Raw genomic sequence first — 19847 nt, forward strand, 5'->3', positions numbered from 1 at the left:
AGCAAGCCAATTGGAAGTTATGCTCACAAAATGACAAAAGCAATATTTTTAATTTCACTTACGCTTATCGGCGCCAGCTTCTGTTCTGATAATCTATTTGAAAGTATCAATAAAGGAATTATAAAATATAATGCGATCGGAGCGGAAATAGGCTGGCAATCTTTAATTAATCCTAGCAACTCCGATTTGGCTAGAAGGGCAGCGGTGTATCAAAAGGATCGTTTGTTATGGCAACACGAAAATTGTGATTATCTGTCAAAATTAGATTATAACAATGAACTAAATGCATCCCAAAACAGACAGACCTATTTGCTATGTCGAGGACCGAAATTTACTTATGAAGAGACGAGGTAAATGATTTTTAAGTTCTATCCGATCACATCTCATTTTCTCCCCAAAATCTTTCAAATGTCTGATCCATCGTTTTAGCCTATCGACGTCCACAGTCTATGTCAGAATGCTGACAGTAGATATTTTTGCATTACTATTTGGTATATTAACTGATGAAAAGGGATCATTCATAAATTAATTTAGCAAATGTATTTTTAGAAAAACAAGTTACTTATATGAAGAGTTACAATCCATTTATAATGATGTTCAAGTCTGTTTTCCCGCCCATGGTAACAATAGCTTGACAAATTTTGAAGCCGCCATCTTGAAGAAAACAACTGATGCGGAATTTAAATTTGAACGTTTGATTTCGAAAAAGGAAGGCGTATGTTTGATAGGTGAAAAGGATTTTGAGAATGTAATGAAACATTCTAAAAACGAATCCGTTTTAAAAAGGACGTGGTCTATTTGGCGGGAAAATATGAGAGCAATGAAAATGCCATATTTGAACATGTTGGGAATTGAAAATAAAGCGGCTAAACGAAATGGTAATTACAAATATAACTGATATACAAAGAGGAAAACTATATAAATAATAGGGCAATTATTCTTTCTTAATTTACTTTTTTTTTACTAAGGTTACAAAGACATGGGTGCATTATGGCGAGACGAGACAGAATTACCGAATTTACGTCACTTATGTTACCAATTATATGAAAGTATTTTACCCTTGTACAAATTATTACACGGTGTTGCTAGGTATCAATTAAGGAAATTATATGGTAACATCGTTCCTGAAAGCGGGCCTATACCGGCGCATTTACTTGGTATGTTAACATGCTTAATAATTAAAACAGCAGCAATATCGGTTCAGTAGTTTTGGAGATAATCGTGCACAGACAGCCAGACAGAAAAAAAATATTGTTGTTTCTGTGTTGTACTCTTTCTTATACAGGATCGCGCTCTTTTGCCTTGATTATATGTTTAAAAAATAATTATTATATATTTAATAATGTCTTATTTACCTTAAGAGCAGTGTTGCCCTTGTTGGCTTGGGCGTGTAACTCTCATACCTGAGGTCGTAGGTTCGAACCCCGGCTGTGCACCAATGGACTTTTGACTCGTACCTACTTCGATAAAAAAGTAACGTGAGGAAACCGGCATGCCTAAGACACAAAAAGTCTTAGACCTAAAATATAACAGGCCTTTTTTAAAACTTTATAAATATTTTTTGTTCCAATGTGTTTTTACTTATAATAAAAGCGCAGGAAATAAATGAGTAAGTCCGTATATTTTTAGAAACATTGATTAAAAACTTCATTTCTTCATACCTTAACATCAATATTTCGTAGGAATGTTTATATCATACTTCGTAGGAAGACGCGATTTATTGAAAAAGATTCTCAATATAGACATTTTGATATTACTCTCGTTTCAAAGGGGAATTCTATTGTCGATGAAAATCCGTGCTTTCCTTTCCAAATACACCACAGAGTATTTTATCTTATTGTATCAACAAAAACCTATAAATGTGTCTATTACAATAGCTATTATTTACCGTATCATTAGAACGATTAGTGTGTTACTAAAATCAGGTACAGAACATTAAAAAATATTTTAGGTGATCTATGGTCGCAAAACTGGGAATCCTTAGCCGAGTTGATTGTACCGCAAACAGTTGATTTTGATAAGCGAATTAATAAATTAAATTGGACCGTGGGGCATATGGTAAGTAAGAAATATTTATATGGTTTGCCAGTTGTATGCAGAGTATTTTTTATAGTCGTTATATCCAAAAAATTGTGTCAAGAATTGAAGGGATTTGTTCCTTGGATGTGTCCTCACTCTTTACTTTAGTTTTTTATTATTCTGCTTTAAAAAAAATATAATTAGAAAAACCAAGCTTGGCGCGTAGGCAGCAATTAACAGACGTTTTTTTTCACAAAAGTAACTAACGTTCAAAAACGTCACTTATGTAAAAGATACATGCAATTGTGTAGTTTTTGTAAAATACACATTTTTATAATATAGTATCGTGTAACTTGTTTTAAAGATAACAATGCCATTTAAAAAAGGGTGCGTGTACTTATGTACGCGCGTAAGAAGTTATACTTCTTTGGCATTATTAAAAATAGTTTTTGATTGCATGCAAATAATTAATTACAATTAAATAATCAAAGACTGGAAAAGGAGTCATTAAAGTCAATAAAGTTCAGTTTACATTTGAAAAATTAATTAAATAAATATTTATTATTATTCTCTTACATTAAACAAATAAAACACTATTTATCTTTAAAACATTTTTATTTCATTATACTATTTATTTTTAAGTGACTGTCTTCATCAGAATTTCGGTTTGTAATTTTAAATTAATCATTACTTGGTTGTGCATCTACGAGGCTTCTCCAAAACTAAAACTACTACTTGCTTTCTGCAACAAATAAGAGAATATTAATTTAAGCTCTGTCCATGCAAAACTTAAAAAAATTTATAATTCATATTATAAATTTTTTAACACATTTATATTAATATAATTATATAAATGTGTTAATAATATAATTTGTAGCACATGCTACAGACCTGGATAGCAACTTTCTTTTATTCTATTTAGAGATAGAGATAATTTAAATATAATACCGGTGTCTTCCTTGTAGGTTTCTTTGGAGTTGTTTGGGGATTCTTGTTGTTCAGTTCGACATGATTTTCTTTAACCTTTCTTTAATCCTACAAAATAATGAAATTGTTAAGTTATGTTGTCACTGTTGTGCACACCTTTGTTTGGCTTTTTTAGTATTCAAGTTATGTCAAAACTGATTTATTACCTTGTCATTGTTGGCTTTTGGGATATCAATTGTTTCCAAAATGATTTTATTTGTAATATCCTGAAATATATAAATAACATCTATTAATTTAAGTATCATGGTGAGTGGTTCGCACTCAGGTATTAAGGTGTATTATACCCACTGTCCATTATAAGTGGGAATGGGCTCACTTCTGGCTGGACAGAGTTTCGGTACTACAAGTGCAACATGGATGTTTTGAGGTATTACAATATCTCTAACTACCTGTAGGGGAATAAAGTACTGTTGTGAGCATATGCCTATGCTTGAAAGGTTGAACCTTGAACATCACCATACATCATATTTATAATTAACATTCCTACCTCGACACCATCACAATCAAATTCATTGAAATCTACTTCAAACCGTTGCGGTATCATCTCTGCCATATCCATTGTGTCTCGAGAAGGTGATGGTGGCTTTGTTCCACCTCCAGTTTTAGATGTTTCACGGCGATAAGATGACAACTCTTTTTTTGTATTCAATTTAGTGCACTTCCACTGATTCATCAATTGTTTTTTGTCTCTTGTCCTTATATTTGCTAGATTAAATCTGAAAAATTACATGTTTTGATTAAATAATGTGGTCATTTTTTTGAGATGCAGGTACTTATTAAAATGTTTACTTCTCTGTTATATCGCTCCAAGCCTTCATTTTCTCCTTATTAGTATTCGTGCTTAAATCTTTGTTCTCAATTATTGATATATAGAATATTTCTAAAACGTTGCTGTAACAAACGCAATAAACATAAGCAATGAATAATGGTTCATGTTTCAGTTTTAATCAACAATAATACTCGATAATACCTACGGATAGTTAACCTCAATTGTATTGAAGCACTCAGGAAGGTTGGCACAGTTTTTTCACAAATATTTTATCATATTAATTAGTTTTGATTTACATATTAAATTTAAATCACTTCTGATTATAATTCAGACGCACATATAAAATTCGCACTTGTATAATGAAAATAACTAGATACATAGATAATCTTTTATTTTAAACAATAATTCAAACTCCTATATTTGTTTAAAAGGTAAATGTCAATGTCAGATGTCAATTGTCATGGATATTCAAAATTCTTGTTAAGCTGCTAAGCTAAGAAATAGAATATGCGTGAAGTTAGCTTATATTCTATTTCTTTTGTAGATTGCGCACGCTATAATCACACTCCGAATTTTGTGTCATAGGTGCGCGCGCATCGTAAAATTTCACTCTCATCAAATTTTCATAACGCGCCTAAAGAAGTATAACTTCAAAAAACGTAAAGTAAAGTATTAGTTACGTAGTTTTTTGTTAAATTACCTTCAATTCTACTTCTGTATTTATATACGACTTTTTTAGTTAGATATTATTTAATAGTAGTAATAAATACAATCTGATTTATAAAATTACAGGTAAAACGCGCTGAAGATTTTTACACGTCACTCGGGCTGCCCGCAATGACAGATACGTTTTGGCGGGAATCTGTATTTCGGCGGGATAACACTTCGATCCGTTGCCATGGCACCGCGGCGGACATGTTTAAAAAGGACGATTACAGGTTTTTATTTTTATATAAAAACCTTTTTCGTTTAATTATTATTATGCATGTAGCATTTCTATATATTGCTTCTAAAGATCTACTGTAATTTAGATCTTTATCTTTAGTAGGTAATTATGCTAGTCTGACGCATTTCTCAAACTTCAGCCAGACTTATATTGCCTTACAAACAGAAAATAATTGTTTTTGAAGCCGGCTTAATTCATTATTATAACAAAATGCACATCGCTACGCCAAGCCTAGACGTTTATCAGTTCTTGCTTAGTAGTTTTAAGGAGTAATAGATAGATTTTTGTCTTAGGCTCTTATACTGCGCGGACAATACGTTTGAAGACTTGTATGTGATACACCACGAAATGGGTCATATAGAATATTATATGGCTTATAATACACAGCCAGGGCTGTATCGCGTAAGTTAAAATTGTTCTTTTCGCTATTATATAGTTTCAAATATTTTCCCGTATAAAACGCGACTCTAATTCTAATCTAGTTTTGAAGATCTGTTAAATAATTTATTTTTCTATGGAGAGTGACATTTTTGACAGCGCTTAAGACAAGATTGTGATCTAGATATGTTTTAGAGTTCTAGTGTTTAAAGATGAAAGAGTTTGGCAAAATAATGTTGTTTCAATCTTATTTAGAAATTTTAGTATTAGTAAGTTTTACAATTTTCGTTTTGCATATTATACCTATACTATTTTAATGGAATATAAAAACTCTTATTTTAATCAAATTTTAGCAACCAGAAAGTGTTATCATTTCATTTTGTTTAACAAAAACAGTGGGTAATTTTTTTCATAAATGTATTTTATATTAAAAAAAAATTTTCAGCAAGCAAATACTGCTCTTCACGAAGCTATAGGTGACACTATAATGTTAGGAGTAGCCACCCCACAGCACTTACATAGACTTAATCTGCTAAAGGATGAGGAATTATACAACACTAGTATCAAAATTAGTAATATCGATCTTATTAAATTCGAAAATAAATCAAGACTTCTTAACGAGAAAGAAAATAAACTTAGAAACAACAACCGAAACATAATAATAAATAAAATATTCGATACAGATAAAATTCAATACGAAATAGTAAATAGAAGAAAAAAAGGAAAAACTATAGCCAAAATCTTTGACAATGTCAACCGTGACATAACCACAGATGATATTCTAATTTTGAAGCACGCCTTAAACAAAATACCACAGATACCATTCGCCCTTGTTCTCGATGAGTACCGATGGAGGCTTTTTGAAGGGAAATTGGATGAAAGATATCTAAATATGGAGTTTTGGGAATTAAGTAGACAGTTGCAAGGAATAGCGCCGATAGAAAAAAGAGGAGAAGAATATTTTGATGTGGGTGCCAAGTATCACGTTGCTGATAATATACCGTATACAAGGTGATTTGTATATAATTTTAATTATTTGTATTTAACAACATTTATTTTATTTAAAGTATACATTCACTGACCTTTGATTTCGAGATTTGAGTTGAGGAAAAACATAGCAACTCCAACACCAGGGGTTTTTATTTATTTTTTTATGTTTCTAGTTAGCCTGCCTATTTTCCCTGCGGCTACTGTATCACCGGGGTATCGTTAAATCGAAATAGCATCGATAGATAAATGTTCTTAGATCAATTATTGAACGGAATAGCGAGATATTTGGTATGAAATAAAAAAAAAATCAGTAACTTAACCAAAATAAACGAAGCGCAGGTCAGCTTTAAGTTTCTGTCACCAGCAAGTAGCAGCAAGGTTTTCAGTGAGCCCATACTATCTATTTATACAGTTCAAACATCATATCAGTTAAAACTTATATATTAACAATTATCTCATAATTACTACCATTCTGTTATCAACCTTTTTATTATTATATTAAAGGTAGTTGAATTTTTGATTATTTCAGGTATTTTCTAAGCAGTTTTCTACAGTATCAACTATTTGAGAGACTATGCAAAGCAGCTATCTTCGGGCGTCAGCCTAAATCTCTGCCAGATTCCATTCCTCTTCATCGTTGTGACATTTATGGATCAAAGGCTGCAGGAAAAATTTTAAGGTACATGTTCGATTGTAGGTAGGTAATACAATCATGTATAAATCATAAAGACACTATTTAAGTAGACGCGATCTTTCTATGAAAAAATTATAGGTAGCCCTGAATTTATAAATAGTAAGTTTATTTTTAATCTTAAATGTTTTTGAAGTTATACTTCTTTTTATTTTATTTATGAGAGTGAAATTTTACGATGCGCGCACACCGATGCTACGGCATTGGACATAATTTAAAAACAACATTCGAATAATAATAGAATTTATGTTACACTTAATGTAAGAGAATAATAATATTTATTTATTAAATTTTTAAATGTAAACTTAACTTTATTGACTATAATGACTCCTTTACCAGTCTTTGATTATTTAATTGTAATTAATTATTTGCATGCAATCAAAAACTATTTTTAATAATGCCTAAGAAGTATAACTTCTTACGCGCGTACATAAGTACGCATAATAAGTAATCTTTTTTTTAGGAATATAATGTCTCGTGGAAGTTCTCAACACTGGCAAGAAATACTTAATGACGCTGCAGACATAGATAATATTAACTCGGAAGCTTTGAAACGATACTACCGCCCTCTATATAATCTATTAAAACGCCTCGTTGCAAAATATAACATACCAATTGGCTGGTAAAACGGATAAATTTGTATTGTATTCTATTCAATTAATAAAATATACTGATAAAAATTGTTTCACTTCCCCATAAAAATCCCATTGTTTATTAATTGAATATTCCATAATTTAGCTATTAATAAAAAAACTATAAAAAATTATAAGTACTGCTGTAGTTGGTATTTCCTTGTTACTTTTGCTATTAACAGATAGATGGCGCTGCATGTTTCTAAAACGCGCTATCACTGTGTTTATGAAATTAGTATATAATATCCACATGTTGAATGGTACGTGAACCGATTTTGATGAATTTTGGACTTTTTTGAAAGCTGAGCCTCGCGATGTCGCGTTGAATCCAGCTATAATATTATAATTATTAAATTAGGGCTTAGGCCTTAGGCTTAGTTATTGATTTATATAATATAACACTCGTGATGTATTGATAAATAATTGAAGTGTAGTTCCCACGAGAATATAACTTATAAGTAATGTGACATTCTGCATTAAAAAAAAACTTATTCGATTATTATTTTTAGCATGAAAAATCGATTAATAAATAATCGATTTTTCTTAAAAAAATTATCGATTTTTTCCTAATTTTTGAATTAATTTCAAAATAAACACCCTAAATATTTTATTTTTCATGGTTTTTTTATTTAAAAATAAACAATAGAATTTATGAACACAAATTAACGTTTAAGAATAATCAAAATCGAAATGAACTCTCTCGTAACTTTTCTCAAAATCTCGTTTTGATAGATATAGATTGTAGGTGAAATTTGATAAATGCTGAGTGTATGCCTTTTCAGTAGCACATTGCAGTATTTTTGTTTTCTTTTTAATTGTATGTAGTCTAGTGCTGCTGAATAAATTGACTTTACTTTTGAAAAAATGTAAAGTTAACTTTATTCGATTATGTTGGCGTCTAGTGCAGATCGGTCTGGAGACAGAAACAATCAATAAAGAAAATTTGCACCTCAATTATCTCCTCTTTGGCTAGGAATTCCAAATTCAATTATTTATAGCTATTTACTTTCATTACATGTGCATTTGTTTTTCGAAAACCATGATTAATTTCATTTTTCCCTTTAATTTTTTTTTGTACGGTGTGATACTGTATGTATTTGTAATTCTTCCTAGAAAGATATTAGAGCGACTCATGGCCATGTGTAATACCTTTTCAGAATCCCTATGAAATGCGCCAAAACTTGTAATGCAGGGTACTAATTAATTAATTAATTAATTACTCTACTTTTCGGTAGAGTAATTTTTTTTCACAGTGGGGTCCGAAGTAAACAAAAAGTTTTGATTTGAAAAAAAAATTATATCGTATAACTTAATATTATCTTCAATATACTCAATAAACAACTATAAATAGTATGTCTAACGCAAGAACTAGTAACGCAGTACCAATCTAGTGGATATCATGAAAAAGATACAGGATGTAATTTTTTTCGAATATTAATAAGAATTAGTAAAAAAATTCAATTTTCTTATAAAACGCAAAATAAATTATAATTCTGCAGGGGTTGAGCTTAGAGACCTCCCGTAGAACAATTTTTTGCAGCTGATGACCTCATCTATCCCTTATTTGGGTTTGATCCACGACTGTTTGACCACCCTGTTTATATGTATACGTTTATTTAACTTATATTAAATAATAAGAACGAAATAAAACCAACAAATAAATTAACAATAAATATACTTTATTATCCTAGTTAAATAGTTATTGATAATCTTAAGTCTAACTACAAAAGTTAAAAATAGCACTAAGTCCGAATGTAAATAATTTATTAAAGCACACTAATCGTATGAAATCTTGTATTCTACTTAATAATAAAATTATCGATCTTTGTATTTCCTTATATGGGTGTGACATTTACAGATAATGCTAAATATAGCCGCTATAAAATGGAGACTTCATCATTTTTAGTTGAGATTCACTCAGCAGGGCTAATCTCTGACATTATAAACGAGATCACAAAAATCTTACAGCGCTTCTGGCGGTAACTCTATTAGTTATTCTTATGACATCAGTTGGCCAATCAAAACATTCGTAATTTGACAGTTGACATGACATGGCAACAACATGAGTTGTCAACTGTTCCATAAAATAATTTTGGGAAGAGTCGCTTGTATTAGTCTTGCTAAACATTTTTGTCTCACGACATTGTAGATATTTCTAGAAAAAATAGGAAGAGGCCGAATGTTCTACAGACAGTTGAACAATAATAAATTAATAAGTGAAAGCTTATTAGAAGAGATTCGAAATAAACTCTATTCTATATAGCGATTTTAATTTAGCGATATCTGTGAATTATGAAACATGACTGCAAAATATTTACACTGTAAACTATATACAACTTATTGTAATATTCTATCACATTAAAATTAATTTAAGAGTATTTTTGTATAAGTCAAAGAAAACAAAAAGTGTATTGGCTTTCATCTTTTCAAAGTTATGGTAACATAGATTAAGCCAAAAATAGTAGTTAAAAAATTTACGTTATTCCATAGTTGTAATTTTATTACTTATTAGTTATTTATTGCAATATGTAAATTGGATCAAAAACTTATTTATCCTTTTCTATATACAACTACTAGTTGCTTCTGAACTCGGAAGTCCTGCGTTTAAACCCATATCCTTTTTATCTATAAGCAATTAACTGAGTGAAGGAGTGAAGAATTGGTATATCTTAGACACAATCGATATTTACGCACAGAAGGTATAGCCTATTTAAGTAAAAAAAAGTATAGGACATAGAAATCGCATACGTTCACCGTTTATGGCTTTCGTTCTCTTTCTGTGGTACAGATGGGTCTCTGGGTTTAAACTCCGAAAAACAATATGTATGTGATCTTCTTCTTGGGATTGCTATTAAACTTAGTAAGCCCGCTGATTCTATTTAAATCCGTAGACTACGCCAGCGTAGTAGCGTGTGATATCCAATCTACAGTGTGCGCTACTCTATGGTAAATTCCAGGTTGACCGCGACTCGCGCAAGAATATCCGGCGGAAACCACGCCAATTAAATACCATCTTCCCGCGCGTTCTAACATCAATGGCCCGCCGCTGTCACCTTGACAGCTGTCTTTTCCCCCTCCACGGTATCCCGCGCAAAGCATTTCTGGGTATATTACTACGTTTATACCTGAAACAAAAAAGACAATTTACACTCATCATATGCAATACTTAATTCATCAATACATAAATAAGAAATTGGTCGTGTCCACTTGTTATAGGCACGACACCGCTTTTGTATTTTTGTATGTATGTCAATTTATATTATGTGTTTGTCCTAATTTTGTGGTTCAAATAAAAAAAAAGAAATTATATTTATTTATTTATTTCAAATTTAAATTTTATATTCTATGATTTTATCAACTCTCTTAAGCGAATATCAGCTAAAATTATGATAAAAAATCTTTAATTATAAAGAAATAAAAATAGATTAGGATATATTCAAGAAATATACTGTACGACCTAATTTAATATCTACCAACATACCTACATAAAAATTTAATAGATATCAGTCGAGTCGTTTCGGAGGAGTGCAACCCTCCATTGTATGTATAAAAAATTTGATATTTTATTACACGATAAATTATAATTAATTTTGTGAATGAATGAATGATCGTAAGAAATAACTCCCATAAAATACTCACCATTAGCTCTGTGCCAGCGTTCACAAACTCTATTATCTAGTACAGGAACGTCAACAGCCTGCAAGGTCCGGGGGCGAAGCCTCGAGCCGGGACTTAGGGCTCCCCAGCCGGCCGCCCACCCGTACTGACCCAGAAAGTCAGAGCCTCTTTCAGGTAGGCATATTGGGGCTGAAATCAGATATATTTTACTAAAAAGGGATAATTTTCAGTTTAAAGATTTCTGTATGCTACGTCGGGAAGTAAAAACGTTAAATAAAACGTAGTCTTGTCTAGTACTGTGAGATTTTATGGTTTATAAGTTTAAAAAAAGAAATAACATAAAATAAAAACTTTAGAGGTGTCAAGGGACACCCGGATGGAACGAAATTCCTCTCGGTTAATTTATATGTTAATTGGTATCATAACAGTATGATAGATTTTCTCGACACCAATCTTACGACGAAAAAAAAAAGCCAACATCACGAGGTGTTCCCAGGCGGTCACCCATCCAAGTACTGACCTCGCCCGACGTTACTTAACTTCGGTGATCGGACGAGAACCGGTGTATTACAATAGCAAATAGCAAAAAAGTGTCGTGACAACTTTTCGTAAGAATTTTTTCCGTCTAGCCCCCTTTCACAACGCGCGATAAGGAACTTCGTTCCAAATGGACACCTACAATGTGTCAGCTTGTTTATGGAAAGAATTTCGATATGCTACATACATTATTCTGACAGTGACAATTGCTATCTCTTTTAAATCAAGAGTAACTCACCAATATGAGGCATGTAATGAACATTTCTGTCCAATGTGAGTACTGCGACATCAAATCGGTCCGCTTGAGGAGTAAACTTGAACAGTGGGTGCACCTGAAAGTTAAGTCCTTGATGACTAGACTATAAATTTATCACATATACATTAATTTGTATGTTATTTTAAACTATAGTTAACATAGTGAGCAGTGAAAGCGCCTAAGGGCAAATGTGATTTTCGAATATCAAATTCCATCACTTATTTTCGTATTTTTATGTTACCCAAGTTTAAAAATTTACGATTATGGGTGAAGATTTTATAACCATATTTCTGAGAGAGAGCGATAGCCTTCAGCGTGCGACATCCCTGAGGTCGTAGATTCGATCCCCAGCTGCACCAATGGACTTTTCTGTGTGCGCATTTAACATTCGCTCGACCGGTGAAGGAAAGCATCGTGAGAAAACCGGCTTGCCTCAGAAAAAAGAGACGGCGTGTGTCAGACACAGGAGGCTGATCACCTACTTGGCTATTAGATTGACAAATGATCATGAAACAGATAAAGAAACCTAAAACGGTTGATTCGCCACAGATTTTTTATAACCCTTTTATTTAATTTAATCTTTTTGATACCGAAAAATTGCAATAATATTATGATAGCAGTTAAGTATTATTCATATATCTCGTTTAAGTAATGGTTTAATCCACAATTAATCTTAACTATTTCTTATTATACAAGTTTTAATCATGCTTAAATCTTGCGTATACTCTTTCTTAGATTGTTACCTTAATTGTCCTGACTCCAAAGGTATAAGCGGGCAAGGGCTCTGCCGCTGAGTTGATAACGTAATCTCCTAATGTCACTCGCACGTGACGCGGTTGCGCCCGCGCAACACAGTGACCCGCCGTTACCACGTGACGACGTGATATAAGGGAACCGCCACATCTGAAATCATATGACTTTTATGTAGGTTTTGTAATGTTCTGCGCTATTTTTCGTTATACACTGAGTGAGTAATCTATTTTAATATTAAGTGCATTTATAATGTGATAGAGCAAAGATATACATTTTTAATTAGGTAGGGTTGCAAACGGGAGAACCATAAAAGGCAAAATTCAAATTACTAACTATACGCCAGGTTTATATTCTCTGTTGTGTCCTTAGTAGGCACGCAAACTCTCCTCTTCGTCCCAACACACCCCAAAATAGGACTCAATCTAATATAATTAGCTACGTAATTTTTATCGCAAGATTTATCCTTCCACTAATCTCTACAATGGCTTAAATAAAAGACTTGCATAATCTTACCTATCACAATACATTTGTGACAAACGATTTTAAAACATTGGCTCGGAATTTTTTCTTTCATCCATCCACCTTTTTCATGCACGCATTCTTAGGTGTCGTCATTTACACACACAATCACACAGTCATCAGATATATTTATTATTTTTCCCTACTACTAATTGTGTTATTTATTTTGTTACATGTTAATTAAAGAAGAGCCAAGCGAAGCTGTTACAGGTCTTCGACTTAGGGAGGCCTCAATCTGAACTCTATATTTGAATTTTTTGAATACAATTTTTGGGTGCGTTACCGACCTTTACCTTGCCTTAAACTAATGAAAACATCTTTGACATGCAATCTTGAGGCGCGTTATGAAAAATTGATGAGAGTGAAATTTTACGATGCGCGCGCACCGTGACACAAAATTAACAGAATGAAGTTGCCAACGGAAGATGCTACGGCATTGGACATAATTTAAAAACAACATTCGAATAATAATAGAATATATGTAACACTTATTGCAAGACAATAATAAATATTTATTTATTTAATTTTCCAAATGTAAACTGAACTTTATTGACTATAACGACTCCTTTTCCCGTCTTTGATTATTTAATTGTAATTAATGATTTGCATGCAATCAAAAACTATTTTTAATAATGCCAAAGAAGTATAACTTCTTACGCGCGTACGCACACTTTTTTTTAATGTAACAGTCTGTATTTTAATCAAACATTACAGTAGATTCAAATGTGTAAATATCCTAGTGAAATATGTTTAATATACCCAGAAGCTGTTGAAATACATTCAATCTTAGATAACGACACCCACGGCCAAGCTTTTGTGGTTCTTGTCATAACATAATCACTAGAAAAATATTGAGAAATGCGCTAAGTGTTAAGTGTGTAAACGACACATAAACTTAATAGTAAGAAGAACTATTGGTCACTATTTGTAATAAAAATAAAAATAAAAAATCAGTGGCGCTACAACATTTTAGGTCTGGGCCTCAGATTTCTGTATCTGTTTCATGATCATTTGTCAATCTAATAGGCAAGTAGGTGATCAGCCTCCTGTGCCACGCCGTCGACTTTTTGGGTCTAATGCAAGCATGTTTCCTCACGATGGTTTCCTTCATCGTTCGAGAGAATGTTAAATGCGCACATAGAATGAAAGTCCACTGTTGTACAGCCGGGGATAAAACCTACGACCTCAGGGATGAGAGTCGCAAGCTTAAGCCAATAGGCCAACATATAATAATAAAATATATATAGTACCAATTTTTTAAGTTACTATTTGCTTTGGTGCCCAACGATTGATTGGTTAAAAATATTACTAAAACATTACGCTATGATATTATGAAGGTCCTAACTGAGTTCACAGTTGTTAAACTGTTAACTAACTTAAATGAGAATATATCTTTTTATTATATTTGATTGACACACTATAGGAAGCAAAAAGCCTTGACTGGACGTAAAAGTAAAATTATTATTACACACGCACAATTGTAACGCAAGATAGCACATTGATTAATTGCAAATTTTGTTCTGTTTCGGTAAATCTATAATCTTTGATTTATTATCTGTATAATAGTTTATAAAATAATAGCCATTTTTGCATTTGGCAACACTGTCATTAAAACCTAGATAAATTGTTGTTTTATAAAATGCTTTCTATATTTGAAGAGTCGTTAAAAGAATTACAAAAAACTGTATAAATACAAACAAGCAATAGGCAAATGTATATTTTTTTTCTTGACATATTTTAATGAGCTGTGTTGGTCTATTGGCTACAGCGTGTGACTCTCGTCCCTGAGGTCGTAGGTTCAATCCCCGGCTGTGCACCAATGCATTCTATCTATGAATTTGACATTCATTCGAATAAAGTAGACATCGTAAGGAAACCGGCTAGCCTGAGACCCAAAAATTCGACGGGGTGTGTCAGGCACAGGAGGCTGATCACCTACTTGGCTATTAGATTGAAAAATGATCATGAAACAGATACAGAAATCTGAGGCCCACAACTCAAACGATCGTAGCGCCACTGATTTATTTATAATAGACATATGTTTAGAGGCTTGAAAACTATTGTATTCTGTAAAATATTTGTGTGCCATATTGATATGTGCAATTTCTAACAAAAATGAAAATTGTATATTTACTCACGATATATTTGTATAGTGTACACGTATTTTATTCGAAAGATATACCTCTTATTAGTTTGGTAATCTCAATTTGATTTGAGAAAGTTTGCGCATGTAGTTAGCAAAATACTTGTAAAACAACTTCTGCGCATAGCGACTCATACCAACATATTAACAACTTACTGTTATATTAAAAATGTATATTTATAAACAATAAAATGAATATACTAAAATCCTACTTCAGGGATTTAGAGATTTTACTATCCAAGTTATAACTTATTTATTAAGTCATGCAAATATACATAGAGCCTTAAAAATAAACTTAAACATCATTCCAATGTAAAATACGAAATGTTCACATTTAATAAAAGTACAATGAATTATAAAATTTTTTTCAAGTTGTTGGCACGAATCTGGCATTTTATTCATTTAATCGACCCTGGGTTCGATTGTTAGTCAAACAATAATTCTTTAACATTCAAACAATTATCTATTTAAAAGTGTAATGTCATGAAATGAGTTCATTTGTAAAGCTCAATAAATAATATAAATACAGATATACACTTATCTTACATAAAGAGGAAAAATGTGCGAAAGTTTTCATTAAGCAAACATGCAATAGATAAGACAATATTTAATAATAAAACAATATATTTAACATATAAACATGTCATGATCTGTGATCACCAAACCCAATCATCTAAGTACGAGATAAACATTACCAATGTAGTTGTTTTACTGCGGAAACAGTTTATGCTATATGTAGAAGAAAACTATGAAAACAGTATGATGTGCCTTTAAAAACTATCTATATAAGTATTTACAATACTTTAAGGTAACAAATGAAGTCTTTATAAAGGAAGAAATTTTTGTACAAATGGTATATCTCTTTCGCACATTTACCTCTCTATCCAACATTGTTTCCAACCAATTAGCTCGAAAATGGACATAAGCATGTTGCACCTGAAATTAATGGTTTAGTGTGTTAGACGGCAACTGTGTTGCCATTGTTAGAAATTAATAAAAGCAACTTTGGGGTTACCATTATGTACATATCCCTTAGCAAAAAAATACGAAAGATGATAATGTCCGTTTCTGACTGGTCGAATTCAGAATTGTGGTTTAAAGAAATTTATTCTCACAACAAAACTGTCACTTACATGAAAAAGAACAAATAATATTCAAAGTAAAATTTATCACACCACTATAATTTACTACACGAATACTATTAGTCCTTACGTTTACTTCGAAATACGCTCAAACGCAATTTGTCATATATAAATTTACTATTACATATTACATTAACTACTCAATTTAATGTATTGTTTGTACTAAGGGTTTAATTAATTCTGGGTATCATATTTTATTAGATAAAACAAAAGAATTCTTGGGAGTAGTTCTATTATGATCTAAAGGCTTCCTATATACACTTAAACGTATGTTAATATTCTTATAATATATTATATTATATTCTCTTCATGTATTTTATGTTTGCCAAAGAGTGCTTGTCACTTTGAATATTGTATTTTATTTTTCTAGTGCCGTATGTATCAGAGTGCCGAGCGTTGAAAAGCTATTATAAATAAATAAATTAATTAAATTCCCGTCGTAGTACAACTACTAAACTAAAACGTTGTTTCGATTAATTACTATTATAAATTATTCCCTTTTCTGCCTTAAAACCCCTGTAATGAAATAGTATTCGCGCTTTTTTATATACTTTTGAAAATTAAAATATTGCATCGCTTGATTGTGATTGGTCTACAGTCTCTAGACCAACCATAATCTATTGACAGCATCTGTCATATTCCAGCATAGAGTCCGCGGCACCACTCATTGCCGACGGAAAACCCTGGAACTAAATTTGTCGTTACAGTGAAATATTATTTTATTCGTTTTAAGGTGAAACATTAGAAGCAAATCTTGGAATTTGCGAATTTCTTATTAATTTATGTTACGTTGGGGAAAAATAGCCTTGCACCTAGCACTAGCAACATATTACTACGCCGCGCTACTCGCTAGCGCCGCGCCTATCGGCATACAGTGGTGGCGCGGACTCTAGTTATAGATCTAGCTCCTGGATTCGAGTTCTTTAAAAGCAACGAAATACCTGTTCAGCCTTTCTGTACCTATTACATTGTTCTGTAGGTATAGTATGTCAAAACAGTGTATATCTAATATGATGTGGGCTCACAAATAATTATAAATTGTTAAATTGTTAGTATAAATTATGTAGATATAACCGACATATTAGTGCAATACAATATAACCTGGAGGATCCGATTCGAATATACGCTTGCCATGGGAACGTCCCGAAGCCAGCGTCATCACCGCCAACGATTCTTCGCTGGGCTGTCTGCTTGCTGGTTGCTACACCACAACCTGGAAAGAAAAAGAGCTGGTTAATTTTTCTTTATTATAAAATGTTGAGGTCGTATATCCTTACTGTTAATATGTCAATTCCATCCTTGGTCTTGCTTTCACACCATCAATAACAGTTACCTATTAGTATATAATATAGTTAACCTATCTTTAGTGAGAACACAAACCCAGAATCACCAGACCAAATACATTATGACATATTTAAATTTCATGTAATGGACGTTATAGTATAAATATATTTTTATTTGGTCTGTTGAAATAATGGAAAACCTCCTCATAGGAGAAAAACGTTGCTATCATATAGAAAACTAGTTATAGTTATTTAAATAAAGAGTGTATATGTCACAAATAAAACGTATGTAATGGCAATAAACACGAATATTTAATTTAAAAAAATTAAAAGTTTTACTTCTACTGTAATCTGCGCTGTATCTAAGCTAGTAAATATCTATAGTCCAACATAAAATACCGATGCTACACAACGCTGTTTTTTACCTTTGTATTTGAATTTTGGAGCTTTTTCTTCAATTTTAGGGGGATCTTTCAAGTTCGGAAAAAGCCAGTTTAAAAATCTTTGAGAATCAATTCCATATAACAATAATAAAATTATAAGAAAATGATGATTCAATTTTACACATAACTTAAAATAACGCATTATCAGGCAATCTTTTTCAAATTACACTTTAAATGTCACAGTTTAATATTATGGATTTTACACAAAAATAACTAATTCATATTAATTAATTTAATAATTAAATCACCAAAAAACAGTAACACAGCTATTCTAGATGATCACCTTATACTCGGACATTAATTTAAAATTTTAACTTTTGACAATTAACTACATCAGAGTTTCGCGCCTTTAATGTCTTCTAATAAACATCCCGCGCGTCCGTTTCATTGGACACGTTATAATCTACTGGACGTGATATAATCTATGTACATAATAGTGTAATAGAGATCCAAAAAAGTAAGTTATCGTAGCGTTAAATATTATACAAGACGTGTTTGGTCATACATTTGCACTTCCGCCGACTTAACTTGTATAAATCGGTATTAGGAAGTAGTTTGTTAAGTTTAATTCATAGTGTAAAGAGTGAGGATGAGTTTGTCTTTGGGCTTAATGTGTGTCTGGTCACATAAGCATTCTTGGTCTACTGGTTAAGCATGCATTTATCAACCCTGATGTGTATTCGGACCCTTGGTTTTTTTTTAATAATATTATGGCCTGGTAACGAGACCTTTAAGCCAAACGGACCCTTGGATGTCTCAGACCATAAACAAACGTATTGCAGCACAGAGGTAATTTACTTGTCTATAAAAAATAAACGAAACAGATGAAGATGTAAAGTTAAAATTTTTGCTAAGGGTTAAAGCGATGCCATCGCTACAAGATCATCCAAGAATTACGCCAAAGTTTTTTATCACGTCAAGATACAGCGTCGTTTTATATATGTATGTATAATGTATATACATATATTTATTCTCTGTTTATTACTATGCACTGTAGCACTGGAATCGGAATATTTATACTGTAAGTATGTAAAGTAATGTTTTAAAGTGTTAAGTACATATTCTCTCACGACTTTGGGGCTAAAATTTGTAATTGTCTTGATGATGCCTAAAACAAAGAATTTAATAATGACTTTGCTATAACGCAATATTATATTAATTACCTACTGTTCTATTGTTTATAATCATTAAAAATCTCTAACAGTCTAGTTTCACATAGACACCAATAAGCAACACTGTTTTATTTCAATAAGTAATAACAATATTAACTCCTTAATTTTTAAACATTTTGGCATTAATTGATTGAACACATGTATGAATAAGTCCTTCAAGAAACAAACTACATTCCGTAATAAACAATTAATTTTAGAGATTTGCGCAAAAACAATTAAATTTAATTTGTCACACTAAATTGGAGCGTGAAAACTATTGTTTCCGTATTTTGCCATTGATTTTAATTCAATTGTATTAATCGTAAAGCACTTAAACACTGCCCCTTATTCATAAATCATTATAATTGCAGCGTTTTAACTAAAACACTATCTAAGTAGTATGTGTCTCTTTTCATAATACCGGTAACACAATTCAATAGAGACACGAAAAGTACTTTAGTTAAAAGAGTGGAAATACGACGACTCATTGGTCTAGTGGTTAGTACCCCTGACTGCGAATCCATGGGTCCCGGGTTCGATCCCCGGCTGAGACGAACATCGATGTGATGAGCATTTGGTGTTGTGCTTAG

At 31.8% G+C, this 19847-nt stretch overlaps 2 protein-coding genes across 4 annotated transcripts in view; one reads left to right on the forward strand and one right to left on the reverse strand.

Moving 5' to 3' along the window:
* On the forward strand, nt 1-7442 carry LOC125055271 (angiotensin-converting enzyme-like). Its single transcript, XM_047657660.1, has 9 exons — nt 1-350; nt 550-878; nt 969-1157; nt 1952-2058; nt 4568-4713; nt 5015-5123; nt 5545-6110; nt 6619-6768; nt 7244-7442. Exons 1-9 carry the CDS (start codon nt 31-33, stop codon nt 7404-7406), a joined length of 2079 nt encoding a protein of 692 aa, XP_047513616.1. The 5' UTR covers nt 1-30; the 3' UTR covers nt 7407-7442.
* Nucleotides 7443-9070: 1628 nt separating this feature from the next.
* LOC125055514 (venom protease) overlaps nt 9071-19847 on the reverse strand; it is a 46100-nt gene continuing 35323 nt past the window's right edge. For 2 of the 3 annotated variants that reach the window (XM_047657979.1, XM_047657977.1), the window contains 6 exons: nt 17482-17593; nt 16115-16174; nt 12567-12726; nt 11806-11899; nt 11052-11219; nt 9071-10537 (listed from right to left, as the gene is read on the reverse strand). In XM_047657979.1, coding sequence (XP_047513935.1) covers nt 10305-10537; nt 11052-11219; nt 11806-11899; nt 12567-12726; nt 16115-16174; nt 17482-17593 — 827 coding nt within the window. In that variant the 3' untranslated portion in view covers nt 9071-10304. The remainder of the gene's footprint in view (nt 10538-11051; nt 11220-11805; nt 11900-12566; nt 12727-16114; nt 16175-17481; nt 17594-19847) is intronic. The other variant, XM_047657978.1, reaches the window with a different exon arrangement.

This window comes from Pieris napi, chromosome 13, assembly GCF_905475465.1.
Source record: "Pieris napi chromosome 13, ilPieNapi1.2, whole genome shotgun sequence".
Lineage (NCBI taxonomy): Eukaryota > Metazoa > Arthropoda > Insecta > Lepidoptera > Pieridae > Pieris > Pieris napi.

Bases quoted from the DNA above. Each gene is read 5' to 3' on its own strand.
- LOC125055271 (XM_047657660.1), top strand. From the start codon at position 31: ATGACAAAAGCAATATTTTTAATTTCACTTACGCTTATCGGCGCCAGC. The intron at 351-549 runs GTAAATGATTTT...ATGTATTTTTAG, and splicing joins TTTACTTATGAAGAGACGAG to AAAAACAAGTTACTTATATG. The intron at 2,059-4,567 runs GTAAGTAAGAAA...ATAAAATTACAG, and splicing joins ATTGGACCGTGGGGCATATG to GTAAAACGCGCTGAAGATTT.